The sequence below is a fragment of the Chionomys nivalis genome, chromosome 7 (genome assembly GCF_950005125.1).
Source record: "Chionomys nivalis chromosome 7, mChiNiv1.1, whole genome shotgun sequence".
In the NCBI taxonomy this organism is placed as follows: Eukaryota; Metazoa; Chordata; class Mammalia; order Rodentia; family Cricetidae; genus Chionomys; species Chionomys nivalis.
Window position 1 is genome coordinate 50,197,695 of NC_080092.1, and position 22,235 is coordinate 50,219,929.

The 22,235-nt window shown below is 42.2% G+C and overlaps 1 protein-coding gene across 4 annotated transcripts in view; it reads left to right on the forward strand.

The window, feature by feature from the left end:
• The window catches only part of Myh10 (myosin heavy chain 10), a 131,863-nt gene that overhangs the window by 15,655 nt on the left and 93,973 nt on the right, over positions 1-22,235 (forward strand). For all 4 annotated transcript variants that reach the window (XM_057775512.1, XM_057775514.1, XM_057775513.1 and 1 more), the window contains exon 3: positions 10,298-10,454. In XM_057775512.1, the coding sequence (XP_057631495.1) occupies positions 10,298-10,454 (157 nt within the window). The remainder of the gene's footprint in view (positions 1-10,297; positions 10,455-22,235) is intronic.

The following is a 22,235-nucleotide window of genomic DNA, read 5'->3' on the forward strand; positions in this document are numbered from 1 at the left end:
TAATATACTTACTATAATATATACATATAGAGTATACAGAATATGTAGCATGTCTAATACATACATGCTCTATTAATAATTTCTTATGTAAAAAAGGTGCTAAAATAAAGTTTGAGTGGTTCATAGAATTATTGGAAGTACTCTTTCATTGTAAAGGCTTTTGTTTGTTTTTTGACATAAGCTGTCACTGTGTAGTCCAGACTGGGCTCTAACTCAGACACCCCTCCTGTTTCAACCTCCTAAGATCTGGGCTTACACCTGCATGAACCTCCACAGCCTGTCTTTTAATGCCATAAGATTTTTGACCTACCGTAGTTATCTACTGAACTATTTTTCCATGCTCCCCTTTCTAGTGGGTACCAGCATGAACCTTAATAACTTTAATAATTGGCCTTGCTTGTGTGCCTAACTGTTCATGGAGTGGAGGATTCCTGGGTTATGGTAGGATATACATATCTCTCTCTCATATATAGGTAATGCCCTGTTTAGTCAGATCTCCCGCTGGAAACAGACTAGGTCCTTAGAGAATCTAGTCACTGGACGGCTAACAGATGCGTGTGTGCTGTTTATAAAGCATGGAGGGGTCACCCTGCCACCCTAGAACCTTGTTCCATCTGCCATCTAAGGGGACACCCTTACCAGGCTCATGACAAACTGCCTGACAGAACTGTGGGAACATAGGGATCAGACAGTTCATGAAAATTGTGCGCCACCACTGCCTGGCTGATTTTTCTCCCTTTAAAATCTGCTTTTCTGTCAGTTACTATGAGAAATTTTTCTCTTTTTAGTCCTGTCAACATTTGTTCATACATTGTTATCATGTGGTAGGGATGTAGAAATCTTAACTGTTTGGTGAATCATCATGGAGAGGTCTGTTTTAGTGACATTGCTTGTTAATTTCATTTCAACATTAGTACTCTGTATGTGTGTTTATGTATTCATGTATGTATGATGTATGTATGTATATCTGTTTGCTGATGAAGGCCAGAGGAAGGTACAGGGTGCACTCTGTCACTCTCTCCATCTGTTTCCTGTCACACAGGGTGTCTTACTGAGACTGCAGCCAGGCTGACAGCCAGCAAGCATGTGTGTGTGCATGTGTGTGGAAGCCAGCTGTCTGTACCCCAGCAGTGTTAGGGTACAGGGTGCTCGGTCATACACATCTGCCCCTTTCCTTGAGTTCTGGGGATCTGAATCAGGTCCTTGTGCTTGTCCCTGTGCTCTTACCTGCCAAGCCATCGCCCCAGTCCTAGTGCCCCCAAGATTCCTTGTTTTCAAATCTTTGAGCATCTATTTGTTCTTGTACTGCAGGTATGTCGTCTAAACTATTCAGAGTTGTGATTTTTGGCCAACATCTGACAATATTCTGTCTTCTTCTTCTTCTTCTTCTTTTTTTTTTTTTCTTTTTTTGGAGACAGGGTTTCTCTGTAACTTTGGATTCTGTCCTGGAACTTCTTCTGTAGACCAGGCTGGCCTCAAGACATGGTCTTCCTATGTAGCCCAGGCAGGCCCTGCATCTCAAGGGAATGGCTGTTGTGCATCATTGCCCCAGGTTTCCTGAGTCTGATCATCGATCAATCTTTATTTCTTTATTTTAGGATGGGAATTCATAATTTATTCAGTAAAGAATTAGGAATTGATCTACAGATTTTAACAAGAATGAGGAATCGGGCTGGAGAGATGGCTCAGAGGTTAAGAGCATTGCCTGCTCTTCCAAAGGTCCTGAGTTCAATTCCCAGCAACCACATGGTGGCTCACAACCATCTATCTGTAAAGGGGTCTGGTGCCCTCTTCTGGCCTGCAGGCATACACACAAACAGAATATTGTATACATAATAAATAAATAAATATAAAAAAAAAAAAAAAAAAAAAAGAATGAGGAATCAAAGTAACCTGGGCAGGCTATATACAATAGGCTACTTATTAACAGTCTGACAATATCTTTAAAGTAAAATATTTCATTTATACATGGAATATAATATAATAACTAATATGTATAGTTTAATCTACTTTCTAACTTGTTCTCTCTCTCTGTGTGTGCGTGTGTGTGTGTTTGTGTATGTGTGCACGCGCGTGCGCATTTGTACATATGTGGATGTTTGAAGACTGCTTTGGAAGATTGGTCTCCTCCCAGGGATCAAACTCAATCTTGCTGGCAATCACCTTTACATGCAGAGCCATCTTGCTTCCCTTCATCTTGTTATTTGAGATAGGTAGATAGGTCCTCTTGCCGGCTCCTGGGACTCACTGATTAAGTTAGAATGGTTGGCCAGCAAGCTCCAGGGATCCTTGTCTCTGCCTCTCCAGGGCTAGAATCACCTCAGAATATCCTTAATAAAAGGCAAAGGATTATTATTATTATTGTTGTTATTATTATTATTACAAGCATGCTCTTTGGCTTTTTATGTGACTGTTGGGGCTTGATGGCATGGCCTTGTGCTTACAGGACGAGCATTCTATTGTTTCCCTGTCTTTTATGACCCCCTCCCCATTCTTCCCCTGTGCACCTCCCCCACCCATGAAAAAAGGAGTTTTTATTTTATTTTTTTCATATCTCACACTGGGGGGAGGGGAAGAGACTTTTCTATGTGTGTGTTTTGCCTGCATGTGTGACTATGTGCTCAGTGTGTGCCTGGTGCCCATGGAGACCAGAAGAAGGGATTGGATCCCCTGGAACTAGAGTTCCAGTGGTTGCGAGCCACCCAGGGGGTGCTGGGAGCTGAACCCCAGTCCTCTGCAGAGCAGCTAGTGGTCTTTACTGCGGAGCCAGTTCTCATTGTGCTTTTTGCTGTTCACCCTAGTTTCCTTTTCAGTGGTTCTGCATCCTTCCTTGTGTTCTTGGCCTACGAAAGAATGATGTAGCACATGATCTCAGCCAGAGGCTGAGAAATGATTTAACAAGTAGAATTCTTACTGAGGCATAGATAATGAAGGGGCCCGAGGGCCCTTTGGTAGCTGCATTCTTCCCTCACAACTTACCTTCTTGTTGGTTATTTTAACTTTCTGTATTTTAAAAATCCACAAAACACTTACTACTTTCTAATAGTCAATATCTATTACTTTTTTCTGTTTATTCTTTCTGTTGATTTTCATTCTTTAAAATACTTCTTAGTTTGTTGTTGTTGTTTTGATTTCTAAAAGGTTTTTTGAAGCAGTCTCCCTGTCTAGCGTAGACTCAAATGCTGGAATTACAGATTGCGGCTCCACTTACACCTTTAGTTTGTAAAGATGGCTCAGTGGTTAAGAGCGATTGTTGCTCTGTTGTGAGTGCTGGAGTTTGGATCTGAGTTCACAGATACCTCTAATTCTACCTCCAAGGGTGATGGCCTATTCTGGCCTCTTTGGGCACCTACACCCATACATACATATGCATCACAGAGGTACACATGTGAAAATGAATCAGTGTTTTATTAAACCCATATGAGTGGCAAATATTTACAGTGTATAAGAGCATTATCCCACAGCAATCTTTCAATTAGTTTGACATCCAAGATAATAATACTAGCTAACAAAGTATGCTCTAAGATGATGGCATGATGACTCAGTAGGCAGACATCCTTGCTACCAATCCTAATGGTTTGATCCCTGGGACCCACATGGTGGAAGGAGAGAAACCACCTTTTGAATGTTGTCTACTAACTACCACATATGTGCTGTGGCACACCTTCCCTGTCCAGTGTCAAAAAAAAATCAAAACAAGCCGGGCAGTGGTGGTGCACGCCTTTAATCCCAGCACTTGGGAGGCAGAGGCAGGCGGATCTCTGTGAGTTCGAGACCAGCCTGGTCTACAAGAGCTAGTTCCAGGACAGGCTCCAAAACCACAGAGAAACCCTGTCTCAAAAAACAAAAAACAAACAAAAATCAAAACAAAACTTTAATGCCTGTGCTGGCTAGTTTTATATCAACTTGATACAAGCTAGAATTATCTGGGAGGAGAGAACCTCAATTAAGAAAATGCCTCCCTAAGATCTGGCTGTTGAGCTTATCTTAATTAGTGATTGATGGGCGAGGGCAGGGCCATCGTTGGACTGGCGGTCCTGGGTTCTGTAAGAAAGCAGGCTGAGCAAGCCATTAAGCAGCATGCCTCCATGGCCTCTGCATCTCGGACCTCATTCCCAACCGTTCTTGAGTTCCTGTTCCGACTTCCTTCAGTGACGGGGTACGATGTGGAAGTAAAGCCAAATAAACCCTTTCCTCCCCATCTTTTGGTCATGTCTCATCACAGCAATAGTGACCCTACCGAGGACAGTTGGGTCCATGGGGGAGATTTCAGTTCTTTGGGACCCATGGCTTTAATGGGTGGATAACTGGGGGAGGACTCAAAGTGTCTCTTTAGCATTTCCTTTCTTGCCATGGCGGCTCCAGGAGCACAAGTTGCTGAGTTCTTTTCCATTCAACATATATATTTACCTCACAGAGTTGTTCAAGTTTGTATTTTGGTTTTGGCTGTTTGTTTGTTTGTTTGTTTGTTTAAGACAGGATCTCTCTAGGTAGCCCTGTCTGTCCTTGAACTCACTCTGTAGAACAGACTGGACCTCCAGTTCACAGAGATCCCCCTGCCTCTGCCTTCTGAGTGCTGTGATTAAAGGTGTTCATCGCCATGCCTAACTTGTTTGTATTTTGTTATCGTTAAAAAAAAGTTTTGCCAGGTGAACACTTTTGATACCAGCAGCAGATGAATCTCTGTGAGTTTGAGGCCAGCCTGGTCTACAGCGCAAGTTCCAAAACAGCAAAAGAAACCCTCTCTCTCAAAAAAACAAAACAAAGCAAAAAAACCCAGGAGTGATCTCACCACACCTTGTTGCGTTGTGTGCTTGTTTTCCGTCCCCCACCCAGCAATGATGGCTAATAATTAGTTACCTTCCTTTGTCATCAACATTCGTCTGCTCCCTATGTATTGTTTTTATTAGTTTTAGCTATTTAATTTTTTCATGTATTATTTTCCTTATGATCTGTATTTTTATAAGAAGAGTGCGTGAGTCAGTGTGGCTGTTTTATCTCCAGTTTCCATTCTGTCTCTGACTTTGAGATGGTTTAGTAACTCTACTTGTTGCTGTGACTTTGGGGAAGAGGGACTTACTTGGCTCGCAGTTTGAAGGTATAAGCCTCTCAAGACAGAGGTATGGGGGTAGGAGCGAGGCAGTGTGCTTGCATTCAGGAAGCAGAGACAGATGAATGCTTGTCCTCAGCTTGAGTTTTCCTTTTACTCTGTTCAGGACTCAACCCATGGGATGGTTCCAGCCACAGCAGGGAGGGTCACCTTCACAGATGTGTCCAAAGGTGTGTCTTCAGGGTGACTCAAAAGCCAGACAAGATTAGCATCATAGGGTTTCCCTGTGGAGCTCAGACTGGCCTGAAATAATTCTTGGCTGTCCTCCTGCCTCAGCCTCCTGAGTACTGGGGTGTGCCCCATGTACCTTCCACGATGATGTTTTTTACTTTCTGCAGTGTGAGTTTTAGTCTTTGGCTACTGGTTCTTTTCCTTTGAGTTTCTGGTTCAGTATAGAGACTGTTACACCACATTCTATTGAAGATGTAAATCCACACCCCCTAAGGTTCTCTTGTGGCTTATTTGTTTTATTTCTTTTATATATAAATATATTTATATTTATTAGAACTTCTTTCTCTAAATCCTCTGATCATCTTTTCTTTATTGTGTAGGGCATTCTTGTTTGTCCAGATGTCTTAACTTTTTGCTGCAGTGGTTGTAGATGGTAGAGGTGAATTGTCCCCATCCCCTCCCCCACAGCTATCTTCTGAGAGCTAAGGTCAGGGTGGAGGATGACCCCGGTCCACTCCCTGTTCCTGACAGACTGTTGTGTCTCTGCTTCCTGGCCTTAGCACCTGCTTCCATTTCCTCTAGCCCTCTGATCCTCTGAGACAATGCATACGCTAAGCCCTGCTTTCTTAAACATTGGCCTGCCATTTAAAAGACATTTCCGGTAGGCATACAGGGAGGATGGCACTCTAGGCAGTGATCAGAGAGACGGCCAGCATAACACAATATAAGCATTCTATAGAACTGCCAAGTTTTGTGTGTGCAGACATCTTTGTATGTCTCTCTTAAGTAAGATGTGCGGTTGTGTTACTGTGCGGTTGTGTTACTGCATACACTTGTCCCTCAGGCCGTCTCAGTTCTTCAGGATTTTCCTGTGTCTCTGGCAATTCAATATGGCCAACTGCTCAGTATGCATCCCGCTTGGCTCATCTGCCGTCCCACAGCCTCAACACTGAAAGGGGAATATGATCTCTTCCCTGCAAAGCACGATGTCTTTCTCTTGTCAATTACCAGTCCAGTCTCTCAAGCTTAAAACTGCATTCCTGCTTTACTTGTGCCTTCAACACTCGTCCCTGTGACTTTCTTTCTCGGTGTGTCTGGGAAGCCTGTGTCCAGCTTCTCCGTGACTTACTTCTCTGGGCTGTGCTCTTTCTCTCTTCTAGGCTGTGCTGCTGTGCCAGTCCTGTCCAGCAGCCTCCTCTTTCTGCCGGTTTCCTTCCTCCTGTTCCTTTGATGGCTGTTCCAGATGGCTGCTAGATTTGTGCTTTGTCTAAAGTGCTTTCCTCCAGGACTCTTTGCTCCTAAGCTCTGACTCCTACCTCATCGTCTCTGGCGGACAGTGCGGCTCTAGACTTTCCTCGCATTCCGCTGTACAAGCCTTTTCCAGCCTTGCAGGTCTTCTCTGTCTCTGTAATAGTCTTAACTTTCCACTGTTTTGACAGGACTTCTTTATCCCCCTGTGGACCTAACAGCTCTCAGGGAACAGCAACCCCAAGCCCACCTGGGGCTGTTGTGTCTAGTTCGCAGGTCTGCACAGGATGCTGCAGCGGCTCTTGGTGCCGGTCTTTGCTGGGGGTTCTGGCTAGAGCTCTCTGCATCCCTAATACACATGCTTACCTTTCTCTTCCCTGTTTCGCTACCTCATGGTGTGACTGGCTTGTTTAAGTTTGTGCCTGCTGTTTTTACACTTAGAATGTATGCGTCTCAAAGATGCTTAATATCTTGTGAACACATTCAAATACTTAAAATGGTTTATTTAAACTTGCAGACCCATGTGTCTGGCGAAGACAGAAGAGTTACAGTATTAATTCAGTGATGAGTTTATATGGAAAAAAACCAAACAGTATTTGAGTTAATTTCCAGGTACTCAGGGTTAGTGCTTTAATAAGATTTCTGTGTAGCTGTTTGTTACATGGGTCTTAGTCACGCATCAGATGCTAATGATTATTTAATGCTTTCTTTTCGATGACTTAATTCATATTTGTGAGACTTACTCATCTTTGTAATCCTTGTCCTCAGAAAACTGCCTAAGACGTGTTGGACTTGGTTCTGATTAAATGTGTCCTTGTTACAGTTTGTTGCTGTGCAGAATATCACTCTTAATTTGTGTGTTTTAACCTTGAGGGGTTTTTGTTTGTTCCCATTCTATAATTATGTACTCCTTAAAAACGTGAAGTATAGAAGCCATAGTGTCTTGATAGACTATGACCTAACTTTTGAGTGAAAAGATGATATGTTTAAAGATTCATTGATAGCCGGGCAGTGGTGGCGCACGCCTTTAATCCCAGCACTGGGGAGGCAGAGGCAGGCGGATCTCTGTGAGTTCGAGGCCAGCCTGGTCTACAAGAGCTAGTTCCAGGACAGGAACCAAAAAAAAAAAAGTACGGAGAAACCCTGTCTCAAAAAAAAAAAAAAAAAAAGAATAAAGATTCATTGATGTATGGCTATGACATATTACAATATATAATGAAAATATATTAACAACTGAGATTGCCTTCCTTTGTTTCACTCCTAATAAAATATTTTTAAAATTAAGTCTATTTTGTAACAGACTCATTAAAAACACAATGATATTTCCATATTTTGTGTACTTAGTCAAATATATCTGTCTCAAACATTTGTCATATTCATAATCAATTTCTTCCAGCTTTTTGGAATATATTATTTATAGCCATTATAAAGTCACCCCATAGTGCATTGGGAGGGCAGCAAGCCATGGATCCAGCCAGCCTCAGACAAATTAGGCGCAGGTCCCCATCTCATCGGGTCAGACGCAAGGCATTAGTCAAAAGGTCAGCCAGCGACCTCCAGGCAGGCTCCATCTCTGACATGCCTGCAGTAGTGCCTCAGGGAGAGCTGTGAAGAATGTGACAGAGATGCTTCTGGTCACTTGAATCATCTTGGCAAGCTTTGCTCTTGTTTTAGCATTAATGGCTGCAGCATTCAAGCTAGAGTGGTCTCTAGAGAGCTTTCTGCAGCAATTGCCAGAGGTTCCAGCCCGTACGGGCACAGCTGTCCATTACAGCCTATCGTCCTCCATCCCGTGGCAACTAGCCGTACAGCTCCAGCCAACATGCCCATCTTCCAGACACCCCATCTTCTTTAAAGTGTTTATTTTTATCTTATGTGTTTGAGTGTTTGGACTGCATGTTGTATGTGTGTGCACCATGTGCATGCCTGGTGCTGTGGAGGCCAGCAGAGGGTGTTGGATCCCCTGGAACTGGAGTTACAGATGATTGTGAGCTGTTATGTAGGTACTGAGAAAGTTTCTCTCTCCAAGAGCAGCGAGTACTCTGAACCACTTAGTCATCTCTCTAGTGCTTTAGCATTTCCTTGGTGGTTATTTGGTCTAGCCAAATAAAAGGTCTGCCTTATATGCAGCCGGATGTTCATTCCAAATGCCACAGTCCCACAGAGGCCTGGCACATCTGGAAGCTGGCCTCCCTCTCTTTGCTTTTCTAATAGTGAGTTTTATAGAATATTCTTAGAAGTCGATCTGTGAAAAGATTAAAAACCAAACCATAAGTGTCCAGCATGTCATTTACTCTTTTTTGAAATGTATATTGTTTTTCTAAATGTTTTATTATTTTATGTGTGAATATTTTGTCTGCGTGTATATATGTACACCACATGCGGGCCTGTTGCCTGAGGAAGTCAGAGAGGGTATCAGATCCTCTAGTATTAGAGTTACAGTTGGTTGTGAGCCACCGTGTGGATACTTGGAATTGAACCCAGGTCCTCTGCAAGAGCAGCCAGAGCTCTTAAGCGCTGAGCCAGCTCTCCAGCTGCACTGTCATTTCTGAATGTTGACTACCGTACCATGTTTCCTGAAGTCTTCTAAATCTTCATAAAACTTCATAAAAGTTGTTGAGGAGTATTTGGATTATGCTGACGACGCATACCATACTAGAAACACAAATTTAATGCTTATCTCATTCTAAAGTAATAGACCCATAAAAAGTTAATATCAGGCCAGGCATGGTGATGCACACCTTTAATCCCAGCATTTGGGAGAGGCAGCAGGTAGATCTCTGAGTTTGAGGCCAACCTGGTTTATAAAGTAAGTTCTAAGGCAACCATGACTGTTACACAGAGAAATCCTGTCTCAAAGAAAAAAAAGTTAACATCAGTTATTTTTTGGTGAAAAATATTTTTCAAAACCAAAAGAGTTGTAATGTAAAAACTTGGGTTTTTTGGTAAGTCTCTTTCATGTCTTAACAAAAGAGTTGGATTATTGTGTCTGTTTCTGTATCCGGTTTGTTGTGAAGTTACTTGAAGGAAATCCTGCTTTATGCAGGTGTTTGAGGAAAAGGAATATTGGGGGGGACGCAGTGGTTTAGAACACTTGTTGCTCTTCCAGAGGACCTGGGTTCAATTCTGAGCCTCCATCTGATTGCTCACAACCATCTTAATCTCTAGTTCCAAGACATCCATGCCCTCTTCTGACCTCCATGGCCACCAGACATGCACATGGGGCATATGCAAATTGCAGGCAAAACACTCATACACATAAACTTAAATAAATCCACAAAGAATTGGAAAAAAGGGGAATATTTACTCACTTTTCAGATAAGTTGGGAATATTCTTCCTTGACCTTTATACAGGAACTTAGCAAATGGTATTTTCTTCAAGAAAATAACTTGGGATCGAAACAACATTAACAAGCTTTTCTTAACTTGTGTTTGCCTGAGAGCATAAATGAGAAAAGAAAAGGCTGATGATATGGCTTTGAACTCTGATGAAGTCATGAACCATGGCGTATGTATTTTACAGACAAGGGTAATTCATAGAACAGCACCCTAAGTAAGTGCCGTGTTAAAACTACTTGGAGTTTGTAGGGAATTGTCCTGGTGAGATGACTTAATTTGGAGGTAGATGAGTTGCTGGAAGAACAAAGATCTCTTGTTTAAATCACTATGTTGTTTCTGGCTTATGGTTGGATCTGACTAATAATTACAGATTCTGTTTGTTTGTTTTGCCTTTCTGTTTCTTAACTCTGTATTTATTTTTTATTCTAGACTTATTCTGGACTCTTCTGTGTAGTCATAAATCCTTACAAGAACCTTCCAATTTACTCTGAGAATATTATTGAAATGTACAGAGGGAAGAAGCGTCACGAGATGCCACCACACATCTATGCCATATCAGAGTCTGCTTACAGATGCATGCTTCAAGGTAAATGGAAACATGAGAATAAGAAATACTTTGAATTTGCTAGATAATCATTTTTAATGTCTTAATCTGACCTGTAAAAGGTTTTAATTTTCCTTTTAAAATTAAAAATGGACTAGGCATGGTGGTACTGAGGAGGCAGAGGCAGGTACATCTGTGAGTTTGAAGCCAGCCCTGTTCACATAGCAAGCTCCAGGTCAGCTAAGCCAATCAATAAATGAAATATTTATTGTTGAAAAGTTATTAATGTTTAAGATTAAAATAGATGAGGCTACTTACCATAGAAAGCTAAAATACGGTTACTGCTTCATAGCAATACTTTTTCCTAATATTAAAAAGCATCAAGTTTTTGATAATATATTTGATCTCTGCCACAAACCAGTACAAGTACTACTCCATTGTGTTAGGCTTTAAAACCAGCAGGAAAGGACTGGGGAGGGTGTGGTACAACAGTAGAACATTTGCTTGGCATGGGTGAAGCCCAGGGTTCAGTCCATCCCCAGTACAGCAAAGTAATATGAAAGAATATGAAATATAAACCAGCTGAGCCTGCAGTGTGGGCCTATGGTTCCAGCTGCAGAGGAAGAGCATATGTTCTAGACGATTTGCCTGGGTAATTTAGTGAGACACTGTTTCAGAATAAAAATATGGGCTGGTGGTGTAACTCGGGGTGGCAGGCTGCTTGTCTAGCATGTACAAGGCCCTGGGTTCAATCTGTAGTACTGCGAAATAAATACATGTAAAACCAACAAGAATAATAGGATGGTAGATACATCATTGAGTGAGGGGGAATTATAAAATCTTACTGTAGTTTAAATGCATATAAAGAGACAACAAAAGTCTTAAAATGTGTTGATTGCTTTTGATTTTGCGTATTGGAAGGTTTTTTTTCCTTCCTTCAAAAGTCTGACCATATAGAGTACCTCATGAGACAGGAAGTGGGAGAGTGCCCCCTTAACCAAGTCCGTGGCCCCTTGTTTCAGTTGTCGTGATTGCCTCTCTGGTGCTTGGATGGCTATAGAAAGGGAAAGTTCCCAGAAGGCTGGGGATGGGCTCTCCTATGCATGATTCCAAATTCTTTAAAAGGAGAAAATACTGCAGTCTTCTGAGCATGATGTACATACCAGGAAGATTATAGGATCTGTGGTTAATATGGTGAGGTCGGTTTAAAAACAATGTATTTGCTATATTAGTTTTGACTTATTAGCAAAATAAAACACTGAACAATTTTATCAGACAGTTGGGACCTACACCATTTTACAGTCCCCTGTGTGACCCTTGCTGGGTTGCACTGGAGCTGCTGATAAACGTATGCAGTTTCCTGGGCTTGAATGCGGTACACCGAGAGGTGTGTGGCCTCATCAATGCTTCTGTCACTGTATGTGAGGATGTAGGAGGTATGCCTATAAAGGTGGTGGATAACGTGAGACTCAGGTAGTTAAGACAGCACAGAAACTTTAAATCTTTTGCCAGGTTGAATGGAGAGCTGACTATAATATACTACTAGTAGTGTAATAACTTAAAAGAGTAAATGTTATGTCCTGTGAATGGCTTCCCAGTCTGCTTGACAAGAGGAAGATATGAGGAAGGTGTGGTCTGGGGGCATATGGTAGTATTGTCATTGCTAATGCTAGAAAGGACAGTTCACTGAAAATTGCTATAGGCTAGGCATAATAATATGTATTACATAAATTTATATTTGTTCGTATTTATCTCCAATCTGAGGCACAAAGAAATCAAACAACTTGACCAAGAACATGCAGGTTGTTGAAGAGTATGACACAGGGTTAAAAACCAGGCAACCTGACCTTTTTCTTGTTCTTTGGTTTTGAACTAGGGTCTCTGTAACCCAGGCTGACCCCACACTTCCTGCTTCATCATCCAGAGGGCTAGGGTTAAGGGCTTGAACTTCCACACATGGCTTTTACTTGAAATATTCTTAGCTACATTAAATGGAATTCATTGATCATATACAAAATTTTAAATTTGATACAGAGAACTTTACATTCTGTTCTGCGAGGGAGGGGCTGCCTGCTTCTGCTTCTATATACTGTACACAAGAAAGAGGACAGATTGGGCTCACATGGTCCACCCAGTTACCGTGTGAACAGACAGCTGCTTGCCAGAGAGCCTGAGAGGGGACCATGTGGATCATTTAGAGCGTAGGGCTCCTCTCAGCTTTGATGTTAGAGAGAATTCCCCGTTTAACCTGCCTAGATCTTTGAGATTCTGTTTCTTTTATCCGTGAAATATCATCCCAGTTTCGTGTCGTGTGTAATTATTTTGGGAACACATTCTGCATCTTCAAATTTACCGATAGAAATGTTGAAAGGTTTGCTTTTTTTACGAAATATAAGGGCTGGAAAGGTGGTATAGTGGTTAAGAGCTCTTCCTGAGCCCAGGGTCGAACTGCTAGCACCCAATGGTGACTGACAACTGTAGCTCCAGTTCCAGGCCATCCGGCACCCTCTCCTGGCCTTCATGGCAATAGCGCGTGCGCAGGCAAAACACCTGTACACATATCTACTAATCAGTCATTTTATTTTTTTTCTTTTTGTTTGTTTTTTTGTTTTTTTGCTTTTTTCGAGACAGGGTTTCTCTGTGGTTTTTTTGGAGCCTGTCCTGGAACTAGCTCTTGTAGACCACGCTGGTCTCGAACTCACAGAGATCCGCCTGCCTCTGCCTCCCGAGTGCTGGGATTAAAGGCGTGCGCCACCACCGCCCAGCAATCAGTCATTTAAAAAAAAAAAAAAAAAGACAACTTTTTATTTATTTTTAGGTTTGGAGTCTAAGGGATACCATGTCAGTAGAGTGCAGAGAGTATCTGGCACATACTGGTTGCTCAGTAAATATTTGTTGAATGAATGGGCAGAAGCAGAGCTCTTGGGCATGATTTTTGTTTTGTTTTGGCTTTGGTTTTGGTTTTTGGTTTATTTGAGACAGGGTTTCTCTGTAGCACTGGCTGATGTCCTGAAACTCACTCTGTAGATCAAACTGGCCTCTAACTCACCAAGATCTGCCTGCCTCTGCCTCCCTAGTGCTAGGATTAAAGACGTGCACCACACTGCCCAACTGAACGTGAATTTGATTGCAAAAAAACATGTGTTCAGTAGAAGCTAGGACAGCAATATTGACACATCCAGAGAATAAAGCCGTCTGCGGAAGGCTGGATGCCAATAAGGAGGAGGGGGTGGAACCTGTGAGCCTTGGAGACATGGAGTCTTTCTTAATTCCATGGTAGAAACAACACCTGAGCTAAAGAAAAGATTTAGATCTTCCGGGCAGGATATTGAACAGAGGTGATGCGTGCCTCATCTTACATAGTTTGGCAAACAGAACAAAGTCAGAGGATCTTCATGGAAAGGAATCGTTAATATCAGACCTCATTTGTAGTACCATGACTCAGAAACTAAAGTTGTAATTTAGCGATCTCCCTGCGTATCTAACTCTCTGAGGTCACTCAAGCCTGCAGTCTATCTGCATAGGTTCACCGTCATGGGGCCCCTCTCCCTTTGTTCCTGTCTCCTTCCACTCCAAACAGCTTCCTGTCAGAACCTCTTGATCTAGCTGCCCAGAAGTGTGGCCTTTGAGGCCTCTTTTTGGTATACCATAACTATTTAAGAGTGTATTGCTTTTTTGAAGCCTTAGAAAGAAACCCAAAATACCTTGTTCTACTTTTTTTCTTGTTGTATTTGAATCTGGGTCGGAACTACCCTCTCCCCTCCCCTCTCTGCTGTCTAATGGAGCCCAGGCTGTCCCGACACTCACACTGTAGCCAGGGATGGCTTTGTTCTCTCATCTTCCTTCTTTCCTTTTCATTTTGTCTCAGGGAACTCCCACTGTCTGAGAATCCACTTCTCCAGATGTTCTGCTCAATGTCCATTGATTTTTCTTCTAGGATTTAATCGACTCCTGGCTATCTCCTTGAGAATGTCACTTGAGCACTCTGGGAAGACTACCCCACGATGGGAGCTGTGTCTTAACTGCCCTGCTAAATTTTTTCTCCTTTACCCCTTCTACACCTCCCCAAACTATCTTCTCTATCCCCTCCCTCTTTGATGGCGCTGACCCGCCCACCACTCCGCACACCTCACTCCCGGGCAGGGATTTCTTTGCCTCAGGTTTTGCTGTGATTCTGTTAGGAGCCACATAATTTGTGGTGAACCACCCACAAAAAGGCATTGTTTCACCTATGCCACCAGTATCTTATGGAATCACCTGTTATTGGTTTTTTTTTTTTTAGTATTTCACACACTCTGCTGCAATGTTGGCCCACTCAGGAAGGCTAACTGTGCTTGCCTCCTGCGGGTCTTTTTCAACAGTTTCCTCACATCCTAGTTCTTCTGTCCCTTTATTCTTTGTTGTACCTGTTTGCAAAGTTCTCACGCTGGATGAGTGAGACCGTGTTTACCTCTTGGCTTTCTTCCTTGGGTGCCGATACTCCTGGACTCACTGTGTTCATCCAATGATCAGATTGATCCTGCTGCAAATTCAGGACTGAAATGACTTTACCCTCAGCACAACTTGCCAGCTCTGCCTGGAGAGAGATGATTGACACTTTCTGTTAATGACTATTTGGGACCCTGTGTACTTCAGACCTCTGGCTCCTTTGTGTTCCTTGGCTTCCCATATAGCAACTTATTTCTCATTTCTAGGAAATGAGAAGTCACCAGAGAACTGTCCCAGATTCCCCAACTAGATTGACAACCCATGTATTGTTGTGCCTGTGGCTATCCAAGGCTAGTCCTGCCTGTTCCTTCATCTCTCTCCAGGAATCTCCCAGTGCCAGTTGTCTTGAAAGTCACTCTATCTGCTGACCTGCTTTTGACACTTCCCAACAGCACTAGATGTGCTAATCACTTCCCCTTACCTAAAAACAGAATAATTATTTACCTCATTTTCTCCTCCTTTGCACTGTCAGATTTTTGAAGCTTTCTCAGGAGTTAGGCAGGCAGGTAGGTCACTACAGCTCATGGTAGAAACTGGAAAACTCTTTGTCTTCTCAAGGACTGTAAGTACAGCAGGCAGGTCATGACGGCCTGTGGTAGAAACTCGAAGAACAAGGCTGCGTTTGAGAGTGTGAGGGAAGGAGTGAAGAAGGTGTGCCATGATCATCCGGAGAGACAGAAGACACTTTTGTTCACGCCATTGTCACTGCATCAGATACCTAACTGACATCTTTGGGGAATGCAAAGAGAGTGGGAACCAAGATCCTAGAGGAAGATGCCACATGCTTCTCAGAATTTAGTCTCAAGGGGTAAAAGAATATAAAAGATGGAACTGAACAGTTTAGCAAGCAGGGATTGAAAAATAAGTGTATGTGACAGCTGTCTGTCAAGCAAGAAGCACATTTTCAAACTTGGCGTAAATTCTGAAGCAGGCCACCAAGAAAAACCTCAGTTTCTACAAGAAGAAATGGCGGGGCAGAGTCTTTGACCACGTATAATGACAAAGTATTAATGCTAAAAAGATCCCAGTGACTTGACTGTCCAGTGAGTGTGTGTGCTGAGTTCTTGTTACTCTTCACTCTTGTCGTGTGTTTGTGTGGGATTTGATGAGAGACGCTGTCAGGAAGTATAGTGTAGCTTCTTGACTGTGTGTGTGTATGTGTGTGTGTGTGTGTGTGGTGTGCGGACACCACACACACACACACACACACATAGGACAAGATGGGCTGGAGAGACAACTCAGCACTTGAGAGCACTGACTGCTCTTCAGAGGACACAGGTTCAATTCCCAGCACCCACATGGCGGCTCAGAATTGTCTGTAAGTTCAGTTTCAGGAGATCTGCCACTCTCACGCAGTCATACATACAGACAAAGCATCAAGGCACATAAAATAAAAAATAATTTTTTTAAAAGAAAGAGTTGAGTCATGTTAAGAAACGCTTATAGATCTAGTTTTATTAGTCAACAAAAATTTATGGCAGAGCTAGGCATTTTATGTAGCAGGAAAGACAAAAGATATTTTATGAACGTTGTGGGCTGTGTGCTATCAAGTGAGCTATTCTGTGTTTCATTCACAGTAAAAAGAGCTTTCTTTAAAAGCATAGCAGTAAAGTGAACCGAAACCAAAGGGAAATGTATAAAAAGACTCTGCGTTGGACTAGCAGGTAAAACTGTGAACTGACTATGACTGTACTGTAAACTAGCGGGAGTACCCGAGCCCCACCTGAATGAGGCTGTAGCATCATTAACAAAGATCCAGTTGACCCATGATTAGCGTAACCAGAGCAGTGCCCTTGGGGGTATTGAAGGGACTGGAAAACTGGAAAGATCCATCTTTATGTCTGAATCACAAGGCCTGGACAGTTAGAGACAGAGTCTGTTACATTTAAGGCCTAGTGATTCCCATTCTCTGAGTGAATTTAGCTCTGTAGTCTCGAGGAGTTCCCTTGCTTCTCCCATTTGGTTGTGTTTTTTTTTTTTCTTTTTTTTTTTAATTAAAAATTTCCTCCTCCTCCCATTCCCCCCCCACACTCCCCCTCGGATGTCAAGATTGCTTGACTGGAGGATAACTTTGGTCCCTCATGATAGATCCTAGATACCACCCATCACTGGGCCAATCCGGACGTACTTCCATGGCAGGTGCCATGCAGTGCCGCCTAGTGTGACAGGTACCTATACCCTTCCCTCCTGCGTGAGGGGTGAGTCCCTTAGGAAAAGAATTGCTGTGCTTCAGAAGTGACTGTTGAAACTGAAACTGGGAACGTGAATGTGAGTCTCCTGTATCAGAAGAACTAAAGGCAAGATGTTCAGGAAGTCAAAATACCTGTCACCGAGTATCTCGGTCCCAACAATAAGAGACAGTGTAACAACAAATATATGCCTTTTCTAAGAAAAACGTCTCAATATGGCCAAATAATAAACATTTGAGGATGGGCAGATAGCTCAGTCTATAGCATTCAAAAAGGAAGTACCCATTACAAGTACAATTCGAAGCAAAAACAGGGAAAAAGAGGGGCAGGAGCATTGGCTGAGGGGCAGGAGCATTGGCTCAGTGGTTAAGAGCACTGGCTACTCTGCTCTTCCAGTGGTCCTGAATTCGATTTCTAACAACCACACATTGGCTCACAACCTTCTGTAATGGATCTGATGCTCTCTTCTGGTGTGCAGGCATGCATGAAGACAAAGCACTCATATACATCATAAAATACATAAGTGTGTATGAAGTATGAAAAAAGAGCATCATTTTATATCAGAAAAGGAGTCTAATAAACAGTGGAGCTGTCTCTAGCCTCTGGGGTATGGAAGGGCACAGGAGGAGAGACCCCTTGAGCTGACAAAGCATGAGATGGCGGGGAACCCTTCTGGTGAATATGTCAGACTTTTTTTTTTTTTTTTTTTTTTTTTTTTTTTTGGTTTTTTTTCGAGACAGGGTTTCTCTGTGGCTTTGGAGCCTGTCCTGGAACTAGCTCCGTAGACCAGGCTGGTCTCGAACTCACAGAGATCCGCCTGCCTCGGCCTCCCGAGTGCTGGGATTAAAGGCGTGCGCCACCATCGCCCGGCCAATATGTCAGACTTTTATGTCATTGGAGAGGCAAACAGTGATAAACATGAAGGAAGTTAAGAAGTGGGAAGAGTATAGGGTTGGTGGAGTAAAACTGACTTCCCAGAACTATTTGAAAGGTATAAGCATCTCTGGCTTGCTTATGTATTTTCAGCAATACCTCATTATAGCCAAAGAGAAATAAATGCTAGGAATACATACTGTCATTTATAATTTCAGGATGTCATAATCATCTGCATGAAGTTCAGCCTTTTGGGTGTTGGCATCCTTTGTTGGCCCACTGCAGTTGACCGCACTCACCAGTGGTTCACTTCTCTTTAGAGCTAAGAAATGTTCCACAATGTGCATCCCCTGGTTTGCTCACTTGCCCCCTGGAGGACATTTAGTAGCCTGGTCTGGGCAAGTAAGTCAATTGCACACGTGTGAAGCTTTCATTTCATCTGGGCCAGTTCCTGACCTCGCGTTGCTCCCTCTCAGTGTTGGGTGGTTATGAGAAGTTATCGTTTGCCTTCCTTCCAGCAGTGGGGGAGTTCCCTTTTTTCCAAATCTTTATCAGCTTTGGGTGTTGCCAATTAAGTTGTAGCCTTTCATAGGTCCGTTGTAGTTTCTAACTCTGTGTGTGCGTGTTTGTGCGTTCACAAGGTCCTATTCCCCTGAGCTGTATTCCCAGACCGTCTGCTGTAGTGTCTCGTGCTTGTCCACTGAGCTGCTCCAGTGCGTCTTTAATGTGTTTATTTGGGATTTATAGCCTTGAAGTAGAGGGGGTTTTTTTGTTTGTTTGTTTGTTTGTTTTGGCAGGGGAAGGTATTTTACTTTCTTATTGTCAATTTGGAGAACTACTTGTTCTTTGTATTTAATACATCCTTTATTATCTGTAGGTTTTTTTCTTCTGATCTATTTTGAGTTATTCTATGTAGAAAATGGAGTGTGGTATTGTGTTTATCTTTTTTCTTCCTTTTTGATATGCTTGGTTTACCACTCTTGATTGAGGTTATTTCACCAACAGCCTTTGTATCTTTGTTGAAAGTCATCAAAGGTCTTGTTTAGGACTATTCTTTTGATCTAAACATCTAGCTTATCAGTATCACATTGGCTTGCCTAGTGGTAGCCATGCAATAGATTTTGAAATCAGATAGCATCTATCTCCCATTATCGTTCTTTAAAAAGATCAGCATTGGCCCTATAGGTCCCTTAAGGCAGAACTGATAGTGATATTGAGCTCTCCAGTCTGTGAACATAGCTTGCCTTTCTGTGACATAGGTGTTCTTTGATATTTCCTATCAGTGTTTGTTTTAGTATACACATAGTGTTCATGTTTTATTGGATTAACAGCTAAGCATAACAAATACCTTAGTAAACTAAGACATTGTGTGTTTTGTGTGTTTTTAAATGAAACTTCTTTATTACTATAGGATTTCAAGTTCATGTATGCTGATAGTTTGACTTTTTAGTGTATGTGTGTGTGTGTATACTGTGTGTGTATAATTGTGAAAGCACCTGTGAAAATCAGAGGCCAGCCAGCAAAATCCCAGCAAAATTCTTCACAAACCTCAAAAGAACAATACTCAATTTCATATGGAAAAACAAAAAACCTAGGATAGCCAAAACAATCCTGTGCAATAAAGGAACTTCTGGAGGCATCACCATCCCTGACTTCAAACTCTACTACAGAGCTACAGCACTGAAAACAGCTTGGTATTGGCATTAAAAACAAACAGGAGGACCAATGAAACCGAATCAAACACCCAGATAACAATCAACACATCTATGAACACCTGATTTTTGACAAAGAAGCAAAAAATATAAAATGGAAAAAAGAAAGCATATTCAACAAATGGTGCTGGCATAACTGGATATCAACATGTAGAAGAATGAAAATAGATCCATATCTATCACCATGCACCAAACTCAAGTCCAAATGGATCAAAGATCTCAACATAAAGCCAACCACACTGAACCTCATAGAAGAGAAAGTGGGAAGTATACTTGAACACATTGGCACAGGAGATCACTTCCTAAGTGTAACCCCAGTAGCACAGACACTGAGAGAAACAATAAATGGAACCTCCTGAAACTGAGACGCTTCTGTAAAGCAAAGGACATGGCCAACGAGACAAAAAAACAGCAGCCTACAGAATGGGAAAAGATCTTTACCAAGCCCTTGGACAGAGGGCTGATCTCCAAAACTCAAGAAATTGGTCATCAAAAGAACAAATAATCCAATTTTAAAAAATGGAGTATAGACTTAAATAGAGAACTCTCAACAGAGGATCTACATTGGCTGAAAGACACTAAAGGAAATGCTCACCATCCTTAGTCATCAGAGAAATGCAAATCAAAACAACTCTGAGATTCTATCTTCCACCAGTAAGAATGGCCAAGATCAAAAACACTGATGACAACTTATGCTTGAGAGGATGTGGGGTAAAGGGAACACTCCTTCATTGCTGGTGGGAATGCAAGCTGGTACAGCCCCTTTGGATATCAGTATGGCAGTTTCTCAGAAAATTAGGAAACAGCCTTCCTCAAGACCCAGCAATGCCACTTTTAGGTATATACCCAAAGAATGCTCAATTGTACCACAAAGACATGTGTTCAACTATGTTCATAGCAGCATTGTTTGTCATAGCCAGAACCTGGAAACAACCTCAACTGAAGAATGGATAAGGAAAATATGGTATATTTACATAATAGAGTATACTATATAGCAGGAAAAAAAATGACATCTTGAAATTTGCCAGCAAATGGATGGATCTAGAAAACATCATATTGGGGCTGGAGAGGTGGCTCAGTGATTAAGAGCATTGCCTGCTCTTCCAAAGGTCCTGAGTTCAATTCCCAGCAACCACGTGGTGGCTCGCAACCATCTGTAATGAGGTCTGGTGCCCTCTTCTGGCCTGCGGATATACACACAGACAGAATATTGTATACATAATAAATAAATATTAAAAAAAATTTTTAAAAAAAGAAAGAAAACATCATATTGAGTGAGGTAATCCAGATCCAGAAAGACAAATTTCATATGTACTCACTCATAAATGTCTTTTAGACTAAAGCAAAGAAAAACCAGCCTACAATTCACAATCCTAGAAAACCTAGACAAGTGAGAACCCTTGGAGAGACATACATGAAGGAAGGAAGGAAGGAAGGAAGGAAGGAAGGAAGGAAGGAAGGAAGGAAGGAAGGAAACCAGAGGCTGTCAGTGGAAATTCCATTCTTCTACTTCTCAGGTCATCTGGCTAGCACAGCAAGCAGTTTTACCCCCTGAGCTGTCTCACCAGCCCTATATTGACTTTGTTTTATTTATTTTTTTTTAATCTTTTAAAACTGATTTACTCTGGGTGGGTATTTTGTTTTGTTTTTGAAGTTTTCTTGAGGTTTTGTACTAGACACTCATCTCCCCTCAAGCACTGTTCTCTTCCATGCCTTTAACTTTTATTCTTTTTTGCTTTTCCACGTTAAAAGGAAGTAGTGAGAACCGATATCCTTGCCTTCTTCATGGTCTTAGATGTATAACATTTAAAAGATGATAGGAGCTGTAGGGGTTTTAGGTCAAAAAGTCCATTATGGAATAGAATTCCCTTGTATTCTGGTTTGCTAAATCTATCTTTCTTTCTTTCCTTCCTTCCTTCCTTCCTTCCTTCCTTCCTTCCTTCCTTCCTTCCTTCCTTCCTTCCTTCCTTCCTTCCTTCCTTTATTTTCCCTTTAAAATCATGAATGTATTCTGCCCCCAATGTTTTTTCTGTATCTTCAGTTATAAAGTAGTCTTTCTTTCCCTCCCTCCCTCCCTCCTTCTTTCCCTCCCTCCCTCCCTCCCTCCCTCCCTCCCTCCCTCCCTCCCTCCCTCCTTCTTTCCCTCCCTCTTTCCCTCTCTCCCTCCCTCCTTTCCCTCCCTCTTTCTCTCTCTTTCTTTGTTTTTCAAGACAGGGTTTCTCTGAGTAATGCTTGTTAGTTGTCCTTGGACTAGCTCTGTAGATTAGGCTGGCCTCGAACTCACAGAGATTCACCTACCTCTGCCTTGCGAGTGCTGGGACTAAAGGTGTGTGCCACCACCACGCAGCAGTGGTTTTTCTTTTTCAATCTTTTAACTCAGTGAATTAGAGTAAGGATAAGCACCATTTGCCTTATTTGACTTATTTTATTTATTACTGGATGTTATTGCTATCATTTTGTTAAGAGTTTTTGTACCTGGGCGGTGGTAGCATCTGCCTTTAATCCCAGCACTTGAGAGGCAGAGACAGGCAGATCTCTGTGAGTTCAAGGCCAGCTTGATA